Raw genomic sequence first — 26,907 nt, 5'->3', positions numbered from 1 at the left:
AGATCTGAAAAGATGGGGGAAAGCATGATAGCGGTAAACTTTGAAGTCCTTACTTTATGCATTTTGCCTCATCTTATCACAATGAATATTTCTAATGATGAGAAGACCTTGTTTTATTTAAAAATATATTTTTCAAAGTCCTAGGTGACTTGAGTACATCTCCCAAACCTCAGTTTTTTTCATCTATAAGAAGATGAGGATTTGTTACATAATATAGTAGGTCCCTGCCAACTCTATTTCCAAGGAGGTTGGCACCAAAGTTTGGATTAAAAGCTTCATTGTGGTTTGTCCTTAGCTGACCTGAAGTCATGCTGAAGAAGACTGACTTCAAGTCAACTCATCCTAAACCACAGCCTTTGTCTTTGAGGTTAAATTCACTCAGTGTACACATTTGTTTATTGAAAACTTTGACTCCCCAAGTAGTTCTGAGAAATGATGAAGGTGACTGGGGATTTGGGGCGAAGATCTTGTGGTCTCTAGTTAAGGTTAGTTTAGGTAAGTACCTGGTATTCCAGACCAGCACTACATCTGTGGTATAAAATCCTAAGATTTTAGAGAGAATCAATTATATTAATGGTGATATTGGGTGGATGCAGAGGCTTAGGAAATCTCATTCTGTCAACGTTGCTTAACCACACCAACTATAAGTAGAGCTACGTTGTCCGTATACAGTAGCCAGTAGCCACATGTGGCTATTCAACATTTGAAGTGTGGCACTTCCATATGTGGGGCAAATGTAAAATGCACGCCGATCTCAGAGACTAAACATTTAAAAAGTAGAATGTAAAGTATCTCATTAGTATTTCTGTATTGACTGCACGTTGAAATTATAATATTGGAGATATACTGGGTTCAATAAAATACACTATAAAATCATTTCATTAGTTTCTTTTTCCTGTTTGGATGTGGCTACTGGACCTTTTAAAATTATATAGATACATCAAATTTTGACTTATGTTGTAATTCTATTACACGAAGATGATTTAGAAGAACCATAGAAAATTTTCAAGCACCATTTCAAGTACTGGTTCTAATTTTCATAGAAAAATTTCAGATACAATTCAGGAAATTTTTTAGGATTCTGGGTATGCCTATATAAACATTAGGATACTTTAGCTAATCTTTACATAATCTTCTAAATATCCCAGCATGTTAATGGAGGGGGAGGGGGTGACAACCAAAACCACTTCTCATTTAAAAGGAAGCTAGCATTTGAAAGAAAGACAAATTTGTTTGAATTTCAGTTTTTCTAGGAGTCTCCAGTTTTACAGCTGGCTGTAAAAAAATACACATGCATTCTCTTTCAAGGGAGTGTCTAGTCTTTATATTCAAATGAGTATCGGTCTGCCTTGCAGAGGACTAGACTTTCCTGACCAATAACCTAAAACCCAGAGTAGTAGCCCCTAGGGCTTCCCAAGGATCATAGCATAGGTCCCAGAAGCTAAGAGCACGTATGGACTTGAGGTCTGGCCCAGACAGGGCATTCTAGCTTTCTTGCAGGCAAGGATAGTGAGTTTCCATGCAGTCTCGCACACATTCCAGGATCCTGTACAAAACTGTCCTGCCATTCGATGAGTATTTTACTGCACCCTTGCCCCTGCCCTGCAGATGTACCACCTGTTTGCTCTGTGACTCACCTCCCTCAGGCATTCCCTGCTCTTCAGCCTCCCCATGCTCCAGTGCCTGCAATGAACTCAGAAGTCTATGAGAGATAAAAACACCTAATAGCCGTCTGCTCACAAACATGCGGTCTCCATGGGAAAAATGGCAGAGCTATGATAAATATGAGACATGTTTGTTATAATATTAGTAGCAGTAGTAGTATTTTTTTGCCTAAAGGTTACTCCAGTGTTCTATTTCTTAACTTCAATGTATGATGTAGAGCTTTCAACCTAACTCCTAATTGTAAGACTTATTAGTTATGGCACTTGCCCACTTAACCAATTTTAAATAAGTGAATTATTCCTGGCTTCAGTATTTATTTATCCCAGTAAATAATGAGAAAAATGCTGCTATGATGAAGCATTTGGCTTTTGCAGAAGTTACGACTTGCCTGTCTTCTGTATGCTTTTACAACATGTTCTTATTTCTATAATGGTTCAAATTATCTGGTAAGTGCCAAGGTCACACTGAGTTCACATTTTGGAAATACCTGTATAAATACAGTCTCATGAAATGGCCTTCTTTTCCCTTGCGGGGATGAGGAACTGTGGGCAGATTGGGGCTGATTCATGCCTCAGTGCACCATTTTATCAAATGAACTAGAGCGTCTGCTTCAACTGACTGACCTCAAGCTATGCCTCAGAATCTTAATTGAGAAGATAGATGAAGACCTGATAAAAGATGGCTTAAAAGATTACTTTTATAAATACTAAAAATTCACAATGCAAAAAACCTCATTCTGAATATGGCCCCCACATTCTATTAGCATACTCTGTAGACAAAGTGCATATTTCATTGTTGGTCTTAGGTATCCCTGTAACGAGTCCTATTTTCCTTCGGTTCTTGCCATTTTAATCAATAGTACTAAGGCACGCCCTGTTGCAGGAAGCAGCTCCACAAACCAAAGTCTTATTATCACTTACTGGGTCAAATGGTCAACCATTGAGTCTCAACATTTCCGAAATCCCAATACTCTTTTTTTTATTGGTAATTTGAGTAAGCATCTTCATCTGAAAATCTATTACAAATATATTTAAAGCCAATTCAATTTTGTTCCTAATTACTCTCCTCCCCATCTAGCCCTTGAGTTGTCTGGAAGCCCAGAGATATTATCAGTTTAGGAAACTACTCTCACAGGGAAAGACTGCACAGAGCTACTTGTTGCAGTGTGCAAAGTTGAACTAATATGCAAAAGACCATTTTTTCCAAGGGTAGAGAATACCACTCAAAATACCTGTCAAACCCGTGCTTTATACCTTTATTTATTTAGAAGTTAGGGTAGAAAACCTACTTTGGTAAAACTTTAGTTTAATTATCATGAAAAACACTCATAAAAAGAAAAGGTATTGACTTTCTCTCCTCCAATTTCTATCTCAAAATAAAATATCACGAAATTCTTCCCCCAAGCCGTGACTCACTAATTCCTCCACCTGCCTTGGGGTCCTTTGAGTTCTCACTTTCCCTTCAGCTCCCAGGAAGTCTTAATTACCCCCTCCAACTTGTGCCTGCTTGCTCTGAATTATCATGTAATCATGATACTTACGGCACCCCCCATCTGTCAAGTATTACGTGCAACCTGATATTGCCACCTCATTTTCATATGAATATTTTGTCTCTGTCACTTGCATTCTTCTTAAGAGCATAGAATGTGTTTCATTCATATTTTATCATCCATGCACAGGACTATGTACAGGAATGTGCCCAATTCAACTCAAAAGGAAAAATAATTCGAATCATTTATTATAAGATGCATGTTTAGAGGTTACTGAGAAGATTGTGCCATTAAATTCGTTTGAAACACTCATGGAGGAACACTTGAACTCCCCCGGCTAATACCTCATGGGATTTTGAACATCTTATGTTATAACTACATTCTTTGCTGTAAAGGAAACTGGTTATGTTAGTGCAGTTGTTTATGATGTGCGCCAATTTTTCACATTGATGGGGCTGCTTAGTTATGCCTGGGACATGCACTGTAGTGTAGACACCTGATGGATTAACCTTAATATTTTATGGCTTATACATCATAAAGTGATGTCTGGAGGAGCAACTGTCCACCTCAACTTCAATTATCCCATTGTCTATTTCTGATTTTCTAGCTGTAAGACATATAGAAATATGCCTTTTCACTCAGAATGGTCATCTCAGAAAAATATATGGGGAATTTTGGGGGAACATGAGGTAAGCATTAAAACTTTATTCTCAAGATAACTAAACATAAGCAGAGTAGTCATGCTTTGAGAATGATTAGAAAATACATCTAGTGACATTTTACCTTTAAGTTCAACTTTTTTCCCCTAAGTAGCTGTAAGATTAAATCTAAAACAAATAACTCTCTAAGCACATGAGTAGCCATTTTTACTAGATTTCAAGAGTTTGAAGTAAGACAATTTTGGTCCCTGGTGATTAAAGTAGGGGCACTGAAGTTCATCTCAGACCTTTTTGTGTTTCTAGGAAATGATCTGTTTATAACATGTGCTGATATAATCCAGTATCCAGGTAGAACAATTATGTTGTTATCTAATGTTGCATAAGAAAACATTCAGCATGTTTTAATACACATGTTAATGATGATATTACTTAAGAACATTGGGGTATTATATTTCTTTAAAAACTAAAAAGAATTCTGTTACATTTCAGGCAGAGTTAGGTATCAGGCTCCCTAAAGAAGTAAAACATTCTCAATTCCAAGACATTGTGGTCACCAGACACTTTCACAGTAGGACAATAGTGCATTTGAACAAAGTAGAAATCCTCAAACGTTTTGCAGTCATAAATGACTCAAATGACTGAAAGTGTCTTACAGGATAGCAACTCTCAAGCACTATCCCTTCCAATATGTCTTTCAATATTAAATGTCCTATGGTTTATAGATAATGTTAGTGAATGTTTGTCAACCAAATTCCCAAAGATAGCAGCACTTTCACTTGCCATCTTCCCTCTCCTTCTCCTTCCTCACTCTCTTCTTTATAGATGCCAGCCACATTATGTACAAAATGATGTTGTTTCTAGCTCAATGCATTTTAGTAAGAGATAGACAGTAGCTAATATTGCAAAGGAAATTATATTTGCATAATTATATTTTGTGTGAAAAAAGATAATATTTGGACTGGGAGAAAAAAGAAACCAGGGAGTCCCTAAGGAAAACAATTTAATGGATACTCCATCCACCTACCCTTGACTTCCCTGCTGTTCTCCCATTGACCCCATTTCTTCTGTGTGTTCAGTGATACCTACCCTTGCTCCACTCAGCCCTGGACTTCAGGGGAAGTGCATGAGATCAGGGGCTTACCCACGGGCTTACCCGTGCACGAGTCTAATCAGAAGAAGGACTGGTGAGGGCCAGGATTTCAGCTGGGAGGGGCAATGGGTAGCCAGATGCTCCGGGTTATTTGGCTAGAGGTTGGGAACAATCTCTGGAGATCGCCACAGTGGGCCACACAGATGTCATTCTCCACATACACCAGACATCTAAAAAGTCTTAAAAGCAACTGAAGAAGCCTGGGTCTACTGCCTTTGAAAGCAATTGGTTCCAGAATGTCATGGGATCCATTCAGGCTAATGAGAATAAGACATTGCATGATGTATTCTAAGCAAAGAGTCTTAGCTGCTTAAGCAGAACCACACAATGAGACAGCCTTTCTTTTCTCTGACTCTGTGTGTGCATTAAGTCTTGAAATGCTCCTGTTATCTCTCTAGCAGGCATGCAACCGACGACTATATTCTCAGAATTTCATCAACAAAAGTCAACATTTTAAAACAGTTTCCAAAGGAAAAAATAATAATCTTTTTTTCTGAGTACCACAAAGCACCAAGACTAAATGAGTGGAAATAGCAAAATTATATTTTCATTTAAAGTACACTGAAACATTCTGAGTGTTCCTTTTTCTTAATATGCTTCTGGGAGAAGGAGCTGTTATATAACTAACTGAAACTCTAAGATTAATATAGAACTGAATTCACAATTTGTTCCTGTCAAAGCTCTTCCATTAGCTTAAACACATATCCCAAATATAAATCCCATATATCAGAGTTCAGCTCCTATTTGTGATAGAATTAAATTAGAATTAGAAATGGATGGGTTGTTCTTTGTTCGTAGTGTTCTCTGTTTGGGAGATATTTAAATTTTTGTTGATATAGCAAAGCAGTTTTGACAAAAAATTCTCATCCTTATTTGATCTATAAGAGCTTAATTCCTTTTATTTTTTTCACTTGGCAATCAAATGCCAACCTAACCCATACACTTCTCAAACTGCAATTGGATACTTTTGGGTTTTCATCCACAAACCATGTTGCTGGGTTTTTGTTGTTGCGTATTTGTTTGCTTTGCCATCTTCAAGTGGCCTTTGTCAGTTCCTTCTCTTTTTCGGGTAACTGTGATGAGAATAGGAATTGTTGTATTATTCCACCATAGCACTGAGGCCATTTAATCTAATTTAAGGCACAATTTTTTCTTTCAACTCTGTTTTCTCTAGACTTTGGGCTTCATTAAGGTGCCTCAAAGCCAATAAAGAGTGGAATTTGGAGACAAAAGGAGTCAAATCCATCTCTGGATCTATTAGCCGTCACTTTCACTCTCATCTCAAAGACTATTAATAATAGTTCAGTTCACTGCTATGAGCATAATTTTGAAAGACTTCACTTAGCTATTAAGAATTTCTTGATCTGATCCAATTTTCCTTGAAAAGTACTTCTGTTTTTTTCTGTTCTTTTCTACAGTATTTCAAGGAAGATATTTCCTCTCATTTACAGTAATGACTTCTCTTCGTGCATGTGTTTTCTCACCTTGACTGTTTTGCCCAACACCTAAATCAATTATAGCTGCACGAATCTCTGAGCATGAAATGAGTTTTTGGAGTTGCTTTTTTCTCAGCCACCAAAAGAAATCCACCCTCAAAAATGAACTGCCACTGAGCAAAGCATTTTAAAAGGTTGAAGGTATTTGATAAACACTACACGACAGCATTCAATTAAAATTGGTCAAGTGACTGTAACAGACAGGAAAACAGAAACTGGGGATTTGTTAAATTAGATTAGACTTTAGACTCTCGGTCCATAATACCCTTTAGGGTATCCTTGACAATGTTCTAAACATCCAGTTTCATAATGAGGCAGAAATTTTCTGATAATTAACCTGACAGTGTATTAGAAATGGAAATAGGAGAAACTTCTGGACCTCAGTGGACCAAAATCTTATATTATTTAACATGTTTATAAATTTTTTCTTTTCATGCTACATCCTTATATAGCTGTATCTTCTATCTAATATAGTAATCGGTAGCAGCAACCTAAGGCAATTTACGTTTATAGTTAAATATGTTAAAATTAGATAAAATTAAAATTAATTTCTCAGTCCCACTGGCCCCATGTGAAGTGGTCAGTAACCCCACGTGGCCACCATATTGGACAGTACAGATACGCAGATTCTTGATCACCACAGAAAGTTCTGTTGGGCAGTGCTGCTACACAGGATGGTATCATACCTGAGGATAAGTCTCAAAACTTGGGTTTCTGCTGTGTAGGGTGAGCCTTTAATCACCTTCTATCAAGTTAGTAACAATCTCTGTAATGTGTATGCAAACATACTTCTGCAATTCATTGCAACATTCTTCTTCAGTTCTAACCATTCAGCAGCTCCCCTGACCCACTGAATACCTGAACATTCCTCCAACTGGCATTGTGAGTCTTCCTCAGATGTTTGCAATCCCCACCTCCAGCATTAGTCTTCCATCCTCATTCTGCATTCACCCTTGCTCTAGCCACATGGGATTGTTCACTCTTTTCCAGACATGGCCCATGTCTGGCTTTTAGTCCTTGCTTCTACTAGGCCAATAGAAATTGTGCTTCCTTTCCTATTTCCTTCAATTTTCTCAACTTAACAGAGTATTTACTTGTTTCTTTAGAGTCAACTGTGATTTTCCCAATTTCAACCCCTGAATCATTGAATGAATTCATTTAAGTGCATGTGGCTTATTCTCCTTTGCATTTCAATGGTTAGTAAACCTGCCTATAGGTCCAATTACTTTAGAAGTTCATAGATGCCCCTGGGTCTTACACTTCAGCATCTCTCTGTGCCCGGCACATTTCAGGCATTCAATCAATGCATTTGGAATTACATTTCATTTAAGCACCAAAATAACTCCTTGAAACTCGCTTTAATTTTAAATTAATAAAATAACAAAAAACTATTAACTTTATGTACTCTTACAATTGCTATAGGATAATACAACAGAAGAAAAATTAAAAATTAAAAAGTACTGCTATTATAACTTTATAATCAGATGCCACTCAGTGTTTATATGATGGACAGTATCACTGTAGAACTTTCAACTTTTTAATATCGCCCAATGAAGCCTTGAGTGTTGGGATTAAGAATATTTTGGTGCATGGCTGACACAAACCCCTTCTTTTTGTCTCTATTTCTCTCTCTCCTTACACACATATACACAAGCGTATCTTTTTCTTTCTCTGCCTTTGCATGTGTGCATAGCTGCATCTTCTCTCTGTCTGCTTCTCCCTCACTTTCTCTTGCACTGTTGTCCTTGTTATTTTTTTACTGTTTTACTCCCCTCAAAAAATCCTTGTAATTCTCATCACAGTTCTTCACTGAAGCAGCCTGCTCTGTATGCTTCACTATCTTCCTATTTTTTTTTTTCTCTCTAATTCCTTTCTACATGGTTGAATGCCTGGACTCTGAAGGTCTGTCCTGGTCTGCTCTCTCCCAGGAAAGCAGTACACCCTCACAGCATGGCCCCATACAGCCCAGGTGCTCCTGGCCATCCGGGGGTAGTTTGGCCCTTCCTGAGGTCTGCTTCCAGGCCTTGCCTGTGCTAGGCAGACGGAGCCCTTCCCAGCTGGGTTCCAGAGGCTAGACTTTAGATGACATGGAAGAAAGACTCAAGGTACACCCAAATATTAATTCAGGATCAGCCAGAGCCTTCCAGGATAAAATTCTGGGAAATTTGGGAAAGACAACAGGTAAACCTCACAGGACTAAAACACAAGTCAATCGGTATGGCTGCTTAGTATAGCACTTCAAAATCCCAGGCTCACTGCAAACTACAGCTCTCCAGGCTTTATGCTGTGCCCTGATCATTGTCAAGTGCATTTCAATACATTTTATTTCACTCTTTAAAATACTTGAACGATGATGATATAAAAGGAAAGCTGACAGTTCTAAAACATGCATTTTGTAAATGTATATGTATAGTGATAAACTGCCTGTCACACAGGTGATCCTCATTTCTCTACACACACCTCTGCGGAATCAATTTAGGTGTAATCTAAACAACTTTGCCCTTCTGGTTTTCAAAGGGATATGCAGCAGAAGTAATAGTCACTAGTGTGACCCTCCCTGATAAAGATCATCCTTCCTACTGTGCCAATGGGTTTTATTTCAATTCACGGAGACACTGTTGTAAAGAAATACATGAATTAATTTGTCATTAGAATTTATTTCTGGGCTGTAAAATGCCTTAGCTCTGCTTCAACAGAAACAAACCCTGAGAACAGACACTAGAACGGTCTGCCTTTTGAAATAGTGCAATCGCCCCTGTGGTGTTACGACCTAAGAAAGGAGAGACATTCTTGGGGTCTTTACTTTTGATTCATTGTGTAGCAATGAAATATAGAATAGGAGTCTGTAGAAACTGTCTGATGAGGTTACTGCTCAGTTGGGAGCCCCAAACACATTTACAATAACTCAGTGGAGTGAAACTCTTTCACTCCTCAGTGGATGACTCCATTGTGGCTGGACACTTAGAATTCCAAAAGAAGAAAATAATTGGTATATTTGCTTTCAAGACCATGAGTGAGATACACATATCCCATAACATTATTCTGTAAACCTCAAATATACATAATAACTTTTTAAAGGCAACAGTTTTTAGCACATGCATACAAGATGTTACCTAAAGACATTTCTTGAAAACAAACTTTATGTGACAAATTGCATAGTAAGGCTATAATTATTTTGGGGGGAAAATACACAACCAGGAAATTGGATAAGTAAAGATAATATATTTATAAATTGGTGTTGGCCTTCATACCCACCCATCCTGCTGGTGAGAATGGGTTTGGGTTATAAATTGGTGTTGGCCTTCATACCCATCCACCCTGCTGGTGAGGGTAAATGAGATGTGAACTCTGCCACAGTCATTAAAGTAATGACTTATCTTTCTTTCTTTTGTAGTGGGGGCGGGGTGTGGAATTTCACTCTTGTTGCCCAGGCTGGAGTGCAGTGGCATGATCTCGGCTCACTGCAACCTCTGCCTCCTGGGTTCAAGTGATTCTCCTGCCTCAACCTCTGAAGTAGCTGGGATTACAGGCATGCACAACCACACCCGGCTGATTTTACATTTTTAGTAGAGATGGGGTTTCACTATGTTGGTCAGGCTGGTCTCAAACTCCTGACTTCAGGTGATCCACCCACCTCGGCCTACCAAAGTACTGGGATTACAGGCATGAGCCACTGCGCCTGGCCTTATCTTTCAATAACTGATGATTCCACATGTGTTCTAGGTTTGTACATAGTCTATATTTAGCCTGAGTTTGCTCCTATTAGACAGATAATTATTTCAATTCAAGGTTCAATGAAATGCCCTTGCCGAACTCAAATAATTCAGAAGACCTTTCAATGACTTGAGAGGTTCTCAGTATCAGGTTGCGTATTTTGTTCTTTCCAGGAAGAAAATCATATTGTCTATTTGGATCATATTGGACAGCTGAACCCATCAAACGTGACCAGAATGGTGGAGTCCAGGAAGAAAACAGAAGACGACAAGAAAACTACATGTGTAAGTCCATTTCCAAGCAGATATGTGTGTGCAGGAGTAATTTTCTGCAATGAAGGAAGAGGATTAGGAGCGCTGAGTAAACCCAATACTAAATCTTTCCTATATGAGCTTTTAAGTGCTGGAATTTCTCAGAGGTCCTTCCTTGACCTCCTGTCTTCTCACTGTATACTCTACCTAAGCAATTTAATTATACCCATGACACCAATACTTCAATTATCATTTGTATTAGTCAGTGTTCTCCAGAGAAACAGAACCAACTTGAGTATTAGAACACATATATATGTATATATACATATATATACACACACACACACACAACATCTCTCATTTTATCTAATTTTTTCCATCTTCACCAACACCACTGTTATGCAAGCTATCATCATCTCTACTCTGGATAACTGTGACAGTCTTCTACCTGCTCTTATGCTCTCTAGTGTGAGCTCTTAAGGAGTGGCCAAGGTTCTCAGTGTATCTTTTTTTTTTTTTTTTTTTTTTTTGAGACGGAGTCTCGCTCAGTCGCCCAGGCTGGACTGCAGTGACCGGATCTCAGCTCACTGCAAGCTCCGCCTCCCGGGTTTACGCCATTCTCCTGCCTCAGCCTCCCGAGTAGCTGGGACTACAGGCGCCCACCACCTCGCCCTCTCAGTGTATCTTTAAAATATTGTGCAAGACAGCACTTCCTTCCTTTTCTCTCCTGATGCATCATGTGTTATGTCTCCATCCTGCAATGCCCAGAACCGCACCCTCATCCTGTAATTTCTAACTGCAGTAACATTCTCTCAGTCCCTCAACCATCCATGCACCTTCCACTCAAGAGTGCTACCTGGACAACCGACATCATCCTCGCCCCAAGCCCCATTTCCACTGGCCTGATTGCCAAACATCAGTTCATCAGAGAAACCTTTTCTGAACCTTTTCTCACAGAATGTGATGTGTTTTAAAGGCATATTTTTGTGATAGTTTGATTAGTACTGGAGTCCCCCACTAGCTTGCAGGCTCAGTAAGGGCAGGGTCTTTGTTGTTCGGTTTCATTAAAACAGCAAGTACTTTAAAAATATTTAATGAGTTTTCAACGTGTTTTTATTTGTTTCAATCTTATTTTAAAAAATTCCATTGCAAGTTCTTACCAGGCAGAGTATCTTTTGATTCTGACATTGTTCATTTACTCTTCTTTTGTCACCATCTCTGTGAATAAAATTGAACACGGATTTGATATAACTGGGCACTTGCTCTGTTTTTATAATTTAAATGAAAAATCCTTTCATTCAAATAAACACAGGCCTTCAATTAACTAATAGATTTTGCTAACCCCTACTGCTGTATTTTTCTCAGTTAATTCTTAAGTGAGAATCATGGTAACATCACCAATCCCTTTATGTTAAAAGCAAGGATGTTCTTATGACTAGTAAGAGGTTGGTGCAAAGCAATTGAGGTCTGAAAGTAATGGCAAAAAACACAATTACTTTTGCACCGGTTTAATAAAAAGCAATTTATTAAATGGCCATAACAATATATGCAAAAATTGTCATTTAAAGATTTAGTGTTATATATTGAAACATAACTTGGATATTTTCCATATTCAGTTTCAAAAAAAACCAAAAACAAAATATAACTGTCCCATGAACCCATCTGCATCTTTTCCAACTCTTGCCCACTACAGATTCAATCACATGGCTTAAATATTGACCTCTAAACTAGTCAGCCACTTTATCAGATTCACCTTTACAACTTAGGCAATAACTAGTCTTCAAAACAAATATAAATAAAATAAAATAAAATAAAGTTTCCAGTGATGTCCTTGGAGCAAGTAAGCCTTCTCATTCTGTTTGCACAGGTCTTTTCTACAAGTTCAGCAGCATTTCTGTTGTAGAACAGGCACAACTGTTTTGAATTGTCACAACCACTCACTTCCATCGAACTTGGCAGAGTGGAGCATATTCATAGAGAAAAAACATAGGTATCTGGTTCTGATTAATGGTATAGTTTTAGAATACATCTGCCATCATATATGCACACACAAGGCATGGGTAAAAGCAGTTAGACACTAAGACACAATAATTATATCTAGGACTAACTTCTGTACCATGGAAATTCTGTATAACCAAGAGTTCTTCCAAAAATGTACCCAGGCACACACATCAATACACTGTACAAATTCTTCAGATTTAACCTGGATATAATAAAACTTGAAGATGACCAACAGAATTGTGTATTTCTTTCTTATTTAAATATCCTAACGTTTAATGTTTCTTGGTCAGTTTCAGGTAAAAAAACTACACTAATAATGTGGTTTATGTATGACATAATAATCTGAGAAGAAACTGTGGCATATTTTAATAAAACTTTCTATTTACAATGCTAATCCATGTAACACTGAAGCGTTCTGCTCCAAAAATTCAGGATCTTTTATTGCCGAAGGGTTAATCATTACAGGGGAAAATCATGACACCCAGTGGCCAAAGACTTTCAATGCTGCATAAATTCTTGTGTCCTCTGTTCTTTATCACACTCATAAATTAATTTATTGATAAACTAAATCATTTATGTATTAAAATACGTATTACTGAAATGAGTAATGTGTTCATGAATGCTTTTATATTTTTACATGTGTGCATGAAAATTATTTCTGAAATTTGAAAAAAACCCTGATGCTAATGTGGTTTGTGTGGATATGTGGCATCTGCTTCAACATAACGTATGAACATATTTCTTAAACACATATACTCATTTACAAAGAATCTCCTATTATGGCTGGGCATGGTGGCTCACGCCTGTAATCCCAGCACTTTGGGCGGATCACGAGGTCAGGAGATCGAGACCATCCTGGCTAACATGGTGAAACCCCGTCTCTACTAAAAATACAAAAAAATTAGCCGGGTGTGGTGGTGGGCACCTGTAGTCCCAACTACTCGGGAAGCTGAGGCAGGAGAATAGTGTGAACCTGAGAGGCGGAGCTTGCAGTGAGCCGAGATCACACCACTGCACTCCAGCCTAGGCAACAGAGCGAGACGCTCTCTCAAAAAAACAAAAACAAAAATAAAAACAAAAACAAAAACAAAGACTCTCCTATTCTGTACTCATGATTAGAACATATTCTGTGCTAGCCCACTTTTTTTCCTTCTGAAAAAACCCTCAAAGGAAAATAAAATGAATTATTTTACTTGTTGAGCTAATAATGGACATGGATCTTATTTATATCTATATATTAAGCAGGACATTGCATGATAAGAAGGTCTTTATGACAGGTAAGTTTATTTATACCTGTGCTGCTTCCCTTTCATTGGACAATTTTACTTATTTCCCTCCTTGATTTAATTACTATTACAAACCTGGGAAGCTGTATAGTAGTAGTGGTGAAAGATGAGTTCAGATTCCAACCTTGTCACATACTTAATTTTTAACTTTCAGCAAGTTCTTTAAGCTCCTGAAATTCAAGTATCTTTATGTGAAATGAGATTATTCTTTATTTGAAATATAAAAAAATTCCTACCTACTCCCTTTGTTGTGAAGAGTATCTACCCTATGCATATACATTCATATATCCATAAAGTGGCTAGCACAGGGCCTGCAGGTTTTTGTTTGTTTTGACACAAGGTCTCACTCTGCCATCCAGGCTGGAGTGCAGTGGCATGGTCATAGCTCACTGCAGCTTCTACTTCCTGGGCCAAAGCGACCTTCCCATCTTAGCTGGCCAAGAAGCTGGGACCAAAGGTGTGTGCATCCACCCACAGCTTATCATATTTTTTTTGTAGAGAAGGGGTCTCACTATGTTGTCCAGGCTGGTCTCAAACTCCTAGCTTCAAGCAGTCCTTCAATATGTTGATAACCTGCTTATTTGCAATCCAACCAAAAATGCCTCAGACCTAAATACTATTACAACTCTTCAGACATTGGCCCCTTGTGGTTATAAAGTCTCTCCTTCCAAAGCTCAAATCTTCTCTCAGGAGGTTTGATTCTTAGAACTAACATTAATCCCAGGGCCCAAGGGTCTCTCAGACCACTGCAAAAATCTTATCCTAAACATGGACATTCCATCCACTAAACATCAGTTGTAGTCCTTTCTTCAAATGGTAGGTTTCAATGGTAGGTTATCTGGATAACCCAGTTTGGACTTAGAGCAAAACCTCTTTATGAGGCACTGCAAGGATCAGGGGAGGAACTCTTAAATTGGAGCCTTGAAATGGACAATGTTCTAAAAACTTTCAAAGAAACCCCCGCCCTGGCCTTGCCAGATCTTACAAAGCATCTTTACTTGTTTGTAGTTGAGAGAAGGGATACAGCACTTGGTCACTCAGCGACTGGGACCCTCCTAGTGGCCAATTAGTTACTTGTCAAAAACCCTTGATCCAGTGGCATGGGGATGGCTGCCACGCCTCTGAGTGCTAGTGTGTGTGGCTCCCCTGGTTGTGGAGGCCTCCGAGCTAACTCTGGGCCAAAGAATAACTGTGTACACCCCACATCAAGTAATGAATGTCCTAAACTCAAAGGCCTTTCACTGGATCTCACAGAGCCATATAAGTAAATTTCTAACACTCCTTCTATAGGCACCAGAATTAGGTATTAGGCTCTGCCAACCCTTAATCCTGGTATCCTGTTACCAAACCCAAATGTGGAGGGACCACTTAAACATTCTTGCTTGGAAACCATAGATCTAACCTGTAATGTTAGACCAGACCTCTAGGATACTCCCCTTATAGATTCAGAGGCCACATGGTACACAGATGGCAGTAGCTTTATGATAGGTGGAACCCAACTGTCAGAGTATGCTATTATTAGCCTAACTGAAATCACAGAATCTGGACCTCTGCCAGGAAGTAGCACCTCAGTCCAAAAGGCTGAGCTCATTGCTCTTACCTGTGCCTTACAATTAGGGGCAGGCATGAGGCTTAATATTTACACAGACTCAGCCTATGTCTTTCATGTAGTGCATGCCCATGCAGCCATTTGGCAGGAAAGAGGACTTTTAATGGCCTGAAATACTTCAATTAAACGTGTTCCTGAAATCATGGCCCTGTCGGAGGCAGTTATGCTTCCCCCACAGGTAACTATCATTCACTGCAAAGCCCATCAGAGAAGCAATGATGAAATCTCTATCGGGAACACCTGGGCTGACAAATAAGTAAAAGTGGCTGTCAGGTCACCCCTTCAGGTTGTCTTCGTTCCTAGCCTAACTCCCCTGTCTCCACACTATACACAGGGGGAAGCCCAAAAAGCTCTAGAAAGAGGTTTCTCCCACACCTCAGAGGGCTGGCTAAAAGGTCCTAATGACAAACTCTTGCTCCCAGGAGCCTCACAATGGAAGTTTCTAAATAGCGTGCACCAATCAACTCATCTAGGGGCTAAGGCCCTCCAAGATCTAACAAAGTCAGTGTTCACCAGCACGGGGATAGCCCAAGCTCTAAGGACCATCTCACAGGCATGTCCCACCGGCTGCCAAATAAACCCCGAGGGAGCACACAAACCTCCCCAAATCCTTCAACCCACTCTAAGATGAGGAACCCTACCAGGAGAAGACTGGCAAATAGATTTTACACACATGCACCATGCAAGGGACTGAGGTATTTGTTAGTCTTTGTAGACACCTTCACTGGATGGATAAAGGCCCTTCCACTAAAACTGAACGGGTCTCAGAAGTCACCTCAGCCCTTTTAGACCACACTCTTTCTTGTTTTTAGACTCCCTCATGCCCTACAGTCAGACAATGGCCCCACTTTCATTTCTCAAATAACGCAGAGAATCAGTGAAGCTCTCCAGATCAAATATTATCTGCATGCGTCTTGGCATCCACAATCTTCTGGGAAGGTGGAGAGAGCCAACCAAACCAGAAAAAGCACTTCACAAAGTTAATACATGAAAACCAACAGTTATGGTCAACTTTGCTCCCCACTGTACCCTTAAGAGCCTGTATCACCCCAAAATCTGAAACCCGTCTAGCCATTTTGAGATTCTCTGAGGAAGATCTTTCTTCCAAACAGACCTTTTGTTAGACCCAAAGAGTCATGATCTCATGCAATATGTTATGTCCCTGGGACAAATCATCAAGGCCATCAATCATTATCAAAGTCTTCATAGCCCAACACCTGGCCCCTCTTTCAGGAAACACTCACCCTAACATTATGCCTGAAGACTAGGTATATCTTAAAACTCTCCCACAGTACAGAAAGCCACTGGAGCCAGTTTGGACTGGACCATACCAAGTTCTCCTTATGACTCCGACAGCTGTACAACTCAAAAGCCTCTCCATGTGGATTTACTGATCCAGGGTCAAGGTGGCACCAACACCCGGCAAAGAACACACCACCTACACCTGCGAAACAGTTGAAGACGTTTGTCTATTGTTCAGGAGGGACTCAGACTCAGGCAATATCCACCTTAATACTTAGAAGAAGCAAAAGCAGAAACCCCTGATAAATCCATCAGATCTCGTGAGACTTACTCACTATCACGAGATTAGCACAGGAAAGACAGGCCCCCATGATTCAACTACCTCCCCCTAGGTCCCTCCCACAACACGTGGGAATTCTAGGAGATACAAGTCAAGTTGAGATTTCGGTGGGGACACAGCCAAACCATATCAAGCTATATGAAGTTAAAACCAGGTACTACGGGTGTTCACTTGATTTTTGGTTCTCATGAAGATGTTTTTTCTGTGTAGATAGTTGTTAAATTGGTGTCCTTGGTGGGCGGTCAGGGAGACAATCAGTGAAGCATTCTATTCTGCCATCTTTCTCCTCTAGTAGCTCTGTAGTATATTTTGAAATATACCTTTGTAGTATATTTTGAAGTCAGGTAGTGCGATGCTTCCTGGTGTGATCTTATATGGGCCCAGTTTCTGTAGTCCTAAAGCAATTACAATAATAACATCAAAGATCACTGATCAGAAATCACCATAACAGATATAATAATGATGGAAAAGTTGGAAATATTGTGAGAATTACCAAAATGTGACACAGGGAAATGAAGTGGCACATGCTGTTGGAAAAATGACACTGACATGCTTGACAGTTGCCAGAAACCTTCAATTTATAAAAAACACACAATATCTATAAATACAATAAAGTGCATCACAATAAAACAAGGTCGACCCATATCTGCTAGTCACCAGGTAATCTGTTTACTAGGAATGGGTAATAATAGCTAGAAAAGCTAGTTAAATACAGAAATTTAAAAAGCACTGTCTTCTCAGGACACAAAAACATGGAAAGATAGTCCAGGTTCATAGATTGACAGGATTAATACTGTATAAATCACAATACTCACCAAAGTGATTAACAGATTAAATGCAAGTCCCATCAAAATACCAATGACGTTCTTCACAGAAATAGGAAAAACTTATAATATTCATAGGAAACTATAAAAGACCTTAAATAGCCAAAGCAATCCTGAGCAAAAAGGGAAAAGCTAGAAGCATCAAACTACCTGACTTCAAAATTTACTACAAAGCTATGGTAAACCAAGCAGCATGGTACTGGCTTAAAAACAGACACAGAGACAAATGGAGCAGAGTAGAGAACCCAGATATAAAGTCACATTCTTATAACCAACGCAACTTCAACAAAGACGACAAGAACATATGATGCTGAAAAGACCAACATTTCAACAATAGTACTAGGAAAGCTGGATAAGTACAGGCAGAGGAATGAAACTAGATTCCTATCTCTCACCACACACAAAAAGCAAATCAAAAATGCGTTAAAGACTTGAATCTGGCTGGTAGCGGTGGCTCACGCCTGTAATCCTAGCCCTTTGGGAAGCCAAGGTGAGTGGGTCACTTGAAGTCAGGGGTTCGAGACCAGCCTGGCCAGCATGGTGAAACCCCGTCTCTATGAAAACTACAAAACTTAGCCAGGTGTGGTGGTGCACACCTGTAATCCCAGTTACTCAGGAGGCTGGGGCACAAGAATTGCTTGAACCGAGGAGGTGGACGTTATAGTGAACCGAGATGGTGACACTGCACTCCATCCTGGGCCTGAACAACAGAGTGAGATGAGACTCTGTCTAAATAAATAAATAAATTAATTAAATTGAATTAAAAAGACTTGAATCTATGACTTGTAACTGAAACCACCAAAAAACATTGGGGAAATGCTCTAGGACATTGGTCTGGGCAAAGATTTCTTGAGTAAGACCTCAAAAGCAAAGAACCAAAGCAAAAATAAACTATTGGGATCACATCAAGTTAAAATGCTTCTGCATAGCAAAGGAAATTATCAACCAAGTGAAGAGACAACCCACAGAATGGCAGAAAATATTTGCAAACTATCCATCTGATAAGGGATTCATAACCAGAATACATAAGGAGCTCGACAAATTCAATAACAAACAATCCGATTTAAAAATGGACAAATAATCTCAATAGATATTTCTCAAAAGAAGACACAAAAATGGCCAGCAAGCATATGAAAATATACTCATTATAAATCATCAGAGAAATACAAATCAAAACCACAATGCAATATCATCTCACCCCAGTTAAAATGGCTTTTAACAAAAGACAGGCATGAACAGATGCTAGCAAGGAGGTGGAGAAAGGGGAACCTGTGTACACTGTTGGTGGGAATGTAAGTTACTACAGCCACTATGGAGAACAGTATGGAGTTCCTCAAAATCCTAAAAATAGAACTAGTATATGATCCAAGTATTCCACTGCTGGGGAAAGAGGGAGGGGGGAGAGAGAGAGAGAGATAAATTTATCTGTACATCAAAGAGATGTATCTGCATACTCATGTGTATTGCAGCACAAGTCACAATAGTCAAAACATGGATTTAGCCTAAGTGCCCATCAATGGATGAATGGATTAGGCAAATGTGGCATATGTACACAATGGAATATTATCCAGGCATAAAAAGAATGACTGGATATTATGTTTAATGAAATAAGCCAGACACAGTAAAACAAATATTGCATGTTTTCACTCATATATGGGAGCTAAAAAAGTGGTTCTCATGAAGATAGCGGCTACAGTGATGGTTACCAGAGGCCAGAAGGGGAAGGGGGGATGAAGGGGAAATAAAAGAATATAAATATATTTATTACCACTGAACTGCACACTTACAAGTGGTAAAGAGGGTACATTATATATGTATATTTTACCTCGATAAAAATAAATTTTAAAAACAAAATCACTTTCTTCTCACCACTTACTGCTGAATTATTGCTGGAATAATGAATTAGTACTACAGGTAAGTCATGTACCTAAGTAAGTAGTAAAATAGGGACAACAAGAATAGTTCAGTGGAATGTAGAACATAGGGAATCTAGTCTGGTCAGATATAATTTTGTTGGTGTTAAGTTAATATACAAGTTCTACTTAACTGGGCTTTCCCATGAAACTGGTTACATAGAAACAGCTAACAATCATTACAATACCAAGTGAACCTGATCCTGAAAATTATGTTCTTTGCAAGTCTCAATTATTGGTTTTAGTTGAGATAAGAACTTAAAAGGATAGGTGCTGAGTGTTACCCAGGAAAAAAAGTTACATAGAATAACTGGAGATAACTTGAATATCTACGTGATGCCAGGAAAAAGGAAAATCCTTCCTTATCATTCTACTATTTTTTGTTGGAATAATAAATTACCACAGACATCTGGTGGTAAACATGTAATTAGCAACCTAAAGATAGCTAGAATTAGCCAGACCAAGTAACTGATCCCAGGAAGCTGAAGATAACCGGCCTATGCCAGGGAGTTCAATAACCGTTTTCCTCAATGCAAAATTCCAACCTCATGTTAGAAATATTACCTCATACAGTAAATATCTACTTTATCCAAGTGAGTAATTAACTAGAAATAACTACATGAAGCCAGTACCTGGAATAAACAAATTCTTCTCAATACTACTTCTTATGTCTCTGTGACATAAAGCTAAACATTTAGTGGTACCTAGGCAAACAGCTGAATAAACAACTAGCAATTACTAGGAAAACTGCTTGAACATAGAAGGTTTAATAACCATTCTAGTCAATTCTGTGTGCTTACTGTTTTAGGATTGTTGATTAGGTACTATGGATATGGTAACTAGAGTTACCTGAGTAAGAGTTAAATACAGAATCCTTCATAAAACTAGAATAACTGATTGAAGAAAAGAAGTATAACATTGCATTCTCCTCAACATTTCTCATTTCTTCTTGGAGTAATGAGTTAGTTCTGTCAATGGGTACTAGTACCTAGGTAATTACAAAGCAAAAAATAAGAAGAGATGTCTAGAATAAATATTTGATACCAGAATGGTGAAAAAAAAACCACTCTTTTCAAATAGAAACTCTAATTTCCTGTGTGATTACTGAGTTACAATTAGTACTGGAGATATCTGTATGAGATGTGGATTTCATTTTGGGGGAGGGGCACATACTCCACAGATGAACTGCTGGGTCATATGGTAAATCTATTTTGATTTTCCAAGGAATGATTATACTGTTTTTCATAACGGCTGTACCGATTACATGTCTGTCAACAGCGTGTAAACGTCCCCTTTTCTGCACACCCTAAAAGGGTTTCATTTTCTCCACATCTTTGCCCTCATTAATTTTTTTTTTTTTTTTTTTTTTTTTTTTTTTTTTTTTTTTTTTTTTTTTTTGAGACGGAGTCTCGCTCTGTCTCTAAGGCCGGAGTGCAGTGGCGCGATCTCAGCTCACTGCAAGCTCTGCCTCCCGGTTCAGCCATTCTCCTGCCTCAGCCTCCCCAGTAGCTGGGAGTACAAGCGCCCGCCACCATGCCCGGCTAATTTTTTGTACGCCATCACTACTTTTTATCTCTTGACTTTTTGATAATACCCGTCCTAACAGGTGTGAGGTGATAGTTCACTGTGGTTTTCTTTTTTCTTTTTCTTTTTTTTTTTTTTTTGAGATGGAGTCTCCCTCTGTCGCCCAGGCTGCAGTTCAGTGGCGCAATCTCGGCTCACTGCAAGCTCCGCCTCCCGGGTTCACGCCATTTTCCTGCCTCAGCCTCCCGTGTAGCTAGCTGGGACTACAGGCGCCCGCCACCACGCCTGGCTAGTTTTTCGTATTTTTAAGAGAGACAGGGTTTCACCGTGTTAACCAGGATGGTTTCGATCTCCTGACCTCATGATCCACCCGTGTCGGCCTCCCAAAGTGCTGGGATTACAGGCGTGAGCCACCCTGCTCCGCCCACTGTGGTTTTCATTTGCATTCTCTGATTATTAATGATGTTGAGCATATTTTCATATACCTGTTGGCCAGTTGTGTGTTTTCTTTCTAGAAATGCCTATTCAAGTCCTTTGCCTATTTGTTAACCAGACTATTTGTTTGCTATTGAGCTGTGTGACTTCTTTATATATTTTGGATATTAACGCATTATTAGATATATGGTTCGCAAATAGCTTCTCCCAAACCATAGCCTGCCTTTTCATTTTGTTGATTGTTGGCTGTGCAGAGGCTTTTAGTTTCCAGCTTGCTCACTTGCTCTACAAATTTCAGCTTCCTAGACCCCACATTGTGTGAAGGTTTGAGCCACTTACTTAGAGTAAACCATATCACATATATAATATTATTCATAAATGAATACTATATTATAGTAAATAGATGTTTTTGATATATAATATTACACACACACACACTCTCTCTCTCACACACACACACACAAATATCCCGTTGGTTTAGTTTCTCCTTCTCTGAGGAACCCAGCCTGATAGAGATACCCAGCTGAGTCGGTGTGTTTGCTGATCTTGACCTCTGGAAGCTAGTGCTTTAAACCACGAGAATGAAAAATTGTGAGGCACTATGTGGACGCTGGGAGAAGGAAGTGAGATGAAAAAGTTGTTTCATGGCATCCAAGAAGTGAATGGTCCTCAAGGTGTAGCAGAGGAATTTATAGGAGAGAGGGATGATTGACATCTTCCTATAGCCCCAAACCCGTCCCAGTTAGCATGGAGGGATTTCAGGTAGGTGATACAGAAACTGGGTAATGATGGCAGGTGTGGAGAAATAGAATGCACCACTGAGTGGGGGGGGGGGTCCAGGGGAACCATGTGGCAGAAATATCCTCCCGTGCCACGTGATCTGCTAAAATTGGACATGGGGTGTTTAGGAGGGCTGCCATGTCAGTTTGGGAACTATCCTTAGGGCTGCTAACCCAAATCTCCCTTTCTCCAACCAGAGCACCCTGCCTTCCTCCTCAGATGTCACTCCCCCGCCACCTCCCTCAGTCAGGTCGCGCTGGTGCTTTGTGACGTCGAAGGCCTCCCTTCCCGCCCAGGGCTCCCATTGGCTGGGTAGTGGGGTGTTGACCAATCACAGCTCAGGGACGTGGTCGCCTCATTGTCCCGAGACCGCGGGAGGGGTATATACGGGGACCCCGGGCAGCCCGCGGTTGACCGTTGGGAGACGTTGAGCTGTGGAAGATGAGTCCGAAGCCCAGAGCCTCGGGATCCCCGGCCAAGACCAAGGAGAGCCGAAAGAGGAAGTCCTCTTCTCAGCAGAGCTCCAGTAGCCCGAAGAAGAAGGTGAGGGACCCCCCCAAGCTCCTCCTCAGCTTCCCCTCGCCTCCTTCCTCACCAGAATCCTCTCCCGGCCTCCCCTGGCACAGCCCCCCACCCGGCCCGCCCGCCTCTGAGGAAACGTCCCTGTTCCCAGCCTCCTCCATCCTCTTCCCTCAACCAGAGCCCTTCTGGCATCTCCCTGTTGTCCTTCCAGGCTACCAGGGCGGCCAAGAAGGGAAAAGCAGCTCGTGGAGGGAGAGGCGGGAAGAAACGGGCCGCGAGCAAGATGGCGGCGGCAGCGGCGACGGCCCCTGAGGCGGGGAGCGGGCCAGCGGCCCCCGGCCCCAGTGACCAGCCCAGCCAGGAGCTCCCTCAGCACGAGCTGCCCCCCGAGGAGCCAGTGAGCGAGGGGACCCAGCACGACCCCCTGAGCCAGGAGACCCAGCTGGAGGAGCCACTGAGTGAGGGGGCGGCCACCGACTCCCCCATCTCCCTGAGCAGCGACTAAGTTCAGTTCCAGTCGCCAGACCTCAGAGATCTCACCAGCACGGTGGCCCCTGGGGAAGACAATAAAATGAATGTGTTGCAAATTGATCTCAGTGACTCCGTGTTCTCTGGTGGTGGGGAGGGAGGGGAAGGAGGGGGGAAGAGGTGGGGTGTGGGGAGGGAGGGAGGGAGGAAGAGGTGGTGTGGGGGGGGAGGGAGGGAGGAAGAGGTGGGGTGTGGGGAGGGAGGGAGGGAGTGGTGGTGTGAGGGGAGGGAGGGAGGGAGGAAGTGGTGGTGTGAGGGGAGGGAGGGAGGGAGGGAGGAAGTGGTGGTGTGAGGGGAGGGAGGGAGGGAGGAAGTGGTGGTGTGAGGGGAGGGAGGGAGGAAGTGGTGGTGTGAGGGGAGGGAGGGAGGGAGGAAGTGGTGGTGTGTGGGGAGGGAGGGAGGAAGTGGTGGTGTGACGGGAGGGAGGGAGGAAGTGGTGGTGTGAAGGGAGGGAGGGAGGAAGTGGTGGTGTGAGGGGAGGGAGGGAGGGAGGAAGTGGTGGTGTGAGGGGAGGGAGGGAGGGAGGAAGTGGTGGTGTGAGGGGAGGGAGGGAGAGAGGGAGGAAGAGGTGGTGTGAGGGGAGGGAGGGAGGGAGGAAGAGGTGGGGTGTGGGGAGGGAGGGAGGGAGGAAGTGGTGGTGTGAGGGGAGGAGGGGAGGGAGGGAGGGAGGAAGAGGTGGGGTGTGGGGAGGGAGGGAGGGAGGAAGTGGTGGTGTGAGGGGAGGGAGGGAGGGAGGAAGTGGTGGTGTGAGGGGAGGGAGGGAGGGAGGAAGTGGTGGTGTGAGGGGAGGGAGGGAGGAAGTGGTGGTGTGAGGGGAGGGAGGGAGGAGGAAGAGGAAGTGTGAGGGGAGGGAAGGAGGAAGAGGTGGTGTGAGGGGAGGGAGGGAGGGAGGAAGAGGTGGGGTGTGAGGGGAGGGAGGGAGGAAGGGAGGAAGTGGTAGTGTGAGGGGAGGGAGGGAGGGAGGAAGTGGTGGTGTGAGGGGAGGGAGGGAGGGAGGAAGAGGTGGGGTGTGGGGAGGGAGGGAGGAGGAAGAGGAAGTGTGAGGGGAGGGAGGGAGGGAGGAAGTGGTGGTGTGAGGGGAGGGAGGGAGGAAGTGGTGGTGTGAGGGGAGGGAGGGAGGAAGAGGTGGTGTGTGGGGAGGGAGGGAGGGGGAAAGAGGTAGTGTGTGGGGAGGGAGGGAGGAAGAAGTGGGTTGTGGGGAGGGAAGAAGGGATGGAGGAAGAGGTGGTGTGTGGGGAGGGAGGGAGGGAGGGAGGAAGAGGCGGTGTGTGGGAAGGGAGGGAGGGAGGAAGAGGTGAGGTGTGGGGAGGGAGAAAGGAAAGAAGGAAGGAATAGGTGGTATGTGGGGAGCGAGGGAAGTGGGGTCCCGCGGGGTCGAGGTCAAAGGGACATGTCACAGTTAGCCAGACAGGAGGATAAGGATTGTGTCACGGCTGAGCATTGGAGAAAAGTTTCCCCTTCACGGGATGACTCCGCTTCTTGTAACGTTTGTTTCTTCATGCAGTCTTGCTAGCACATACACCAAGTACCAAGAACTGGATTCTACCTACTTAGGTTTCATTGTTAAAATACCTTTTCATTTATAGAAACCAATGGAAGAATCGTCTCCATCCTCTTTCCTCTCAGCGTCCCCTCCCTACAATCTAATATGATTAAGAAAATTTCAAAGTAGAACAAAATCTATCCACTTGAAAAAAGCCTTTTTATCTTTGCAACTGAGGAGACAAAAAGTACATTTCATATTTCCATACGTTAGAAATACACAAGTCTTTTCTATATATAGTAGAATTTACTGTATACAAATATATAAATATATGTAAATAAAATATATACAACTACATTTACTATATACAAACTTATATAGATTATATTTATAGATAAACTATATAAATACAAATATAAAAATATGGATTCTATATTTATATGTAATATATAAATATATAGATATAGATTATATATACACGTTTGAAATACATAGGTCTTTTCTATATATACTAGAACCTACTATACATGTTTATATATTTATATGTATTTTTATGTTTTTATGTAGAATACATAGATATATATAAATATATATTCTATGTATAAATACATATATAAAACATTTATATTTATATATTATATATAATCATTTGTTTTAGAAGGTAAGGCATTAGTATTGTTCAAGAATGGTTCTCAGGCAAAAGAAGAAAGGAAATTATCATTTTAAGAAAATAAAGTACAAAATTACCACAATTTAATTTCCAGTTAATAATTACACAGAGAGAATAACTCATGTCCTTTAATCTTATAATGAATAGCACGTTAAACTTTCATATGACTATGAAAATATGAATTTCCATATAATAAGGGTTTGAGATGTAAAGCACTAACTTTATAGGCAGTTTTCACTTGTTACACAGATTGTTCTTATAGCGTTAAAGATGTTAAAATTAATGGTGGCTTAGAAGAGATGGTAGCATCATTTGAGACACAATAAATGAGTTCTCTTCCATCCTTTCCTTGGTGTGGTCAGGGCTTCACTTCATTAGCTTAGGAAGGGATTTCAGAGCTTTGCATGTTGAACTTCTAGCTGCCTCCTATGGAATCCTATGAAACCTAGGCCGCTATACCACAGAAACAGGGCGTTGCCCCATGTCCTGAACGCCATCATTTTGTAGTGTATTTCTTTTGTATTTCTTATATGGAAATACCATATAAGGATGCTTGGTATAACTCAAAGCCTGTTTATTTGCAAGGCTGTATAGACCCTGACCAATAAATATTTATATGTTATGGATGGGAAACAAGTCCGCATGAAAAGCTCCTGCTGTCTTTTAGGAAAGCCTATTGGCTGTGGTTGTATATCTCTTTCCAAAGGGAAATTGGTGAACTTTCTGCTATAGTTTTTTCCATAATGACAGCATAAAAACTGAAGTAAACTGAATCTTGTCAGTGGTCCCTTTTGGGTTTGGTGTATATTAGGGAACAAGTTTGCAATGTGTTTCAAAATTACATTCAAGAATTAATTCTGTGCACCTTATTTTAATGCCATATTTCCATTCAAGCTCTGCAAGCCAAAACAGTCTGTGATGATTCTTTTGGCATTGAAAAAATTATCCATGGCACTTAAACCGTGTTTCTTTCATCATTTCATGGCAATAGGAGCTTCAACTGCTATTTGTTGGGAACACATCCTGACTAGCTCTTTCACTGGGGTTACATGTTTTATTGTGATGATTGGCAGACTTCTGTTTCAGGCATTTTCAGCTTTGGAAAGTTATTATGATTTTGAAATTATAAATGCAAAAATATCAGTGAATTTATTTTCACAAACTTTTAATTCATTATAGAAAATAAATGGTTTAATCCGAAATCAATAATTTAAATAATATTTTAATTTGTTGGAGAATTCACAAATACTGCATCTTCCTTTAAGTCTTTCTTGATTCTACATGTTAAATACACAGTTAAATTAGTTAATAAGAGTGTTAAATATT

The 26,907-nt window shown here is 40.7% G+C and overlaps 1 protein-coding gene and 1 long non-coding RNA gene across 2 annotated transcripts in view; one reads left to right on the top strand and one right to left on the bottom strand.

Moving 5' to 3' along the window:
• The window catches only part of LOC114674912 (uncharacterized), a 463,867-nt gene that overhangs the window by 205,361 nt on the left and 231,599 nt on the right, over positions 1–26,907 (bottom strand). The gene's annotated exons all lie outside the window — the stretch shown is intronic.
• LOC720717 (variable charge X-linked-like) lies at positions 22,754–23,491 on the top strand. Its single transcript, NM_001427559.1, has 2 exons — positions 22,754–22,921; positions 23,112–23,491. Exons 1-2 carry the CDS (start codon positions 22,820–22,822, stop codon positions 23,403–23,405), a joined length of 396 nt encoding a protein of 131 aa, NP_001414488.1. The 5' UTR covers positions 22,754–22,819; the 3' UTR covers positions 23,406–23,491.

The sequence above is a fragment of the Macaca mulatta genome, chromosome X, assembly GCF_049350105.2.
Source record: "Macaca mulatta isolate MMU2019108-1 chromosome X, T2T-MMU8v2.0, whole genome shotgun sequence".
Classification (NCBI taxonomy): Eukaryota; Metazoa; Chordata; class Mammalia; order Primates; family Cercopithecidae; genus Macaca; species Macaca mulatta.
This window is presented reverse-complemented; position numbering and strand designations above follow the sequence as displayed.

What these genes read in the sequence shown, in the direction of transcription:
- LOC720717 (NM_001427559.1), top strand. Translation starts at nt 22,820, where the DNA reads ATGAGTCCGAAGCCCAGAGCCTCGGGATCCCCGGCCAAGACCAAGGAG. An exon ending in CCAGTAGCCCGAAGAAGAAG is followed by an intron (nt 22,922 to 23,111) that starts GTGAGGGACCCC and finishes TTGTCCTTCCAG; the next exon opens with GCTACCAGGGCGGCCAAGAA.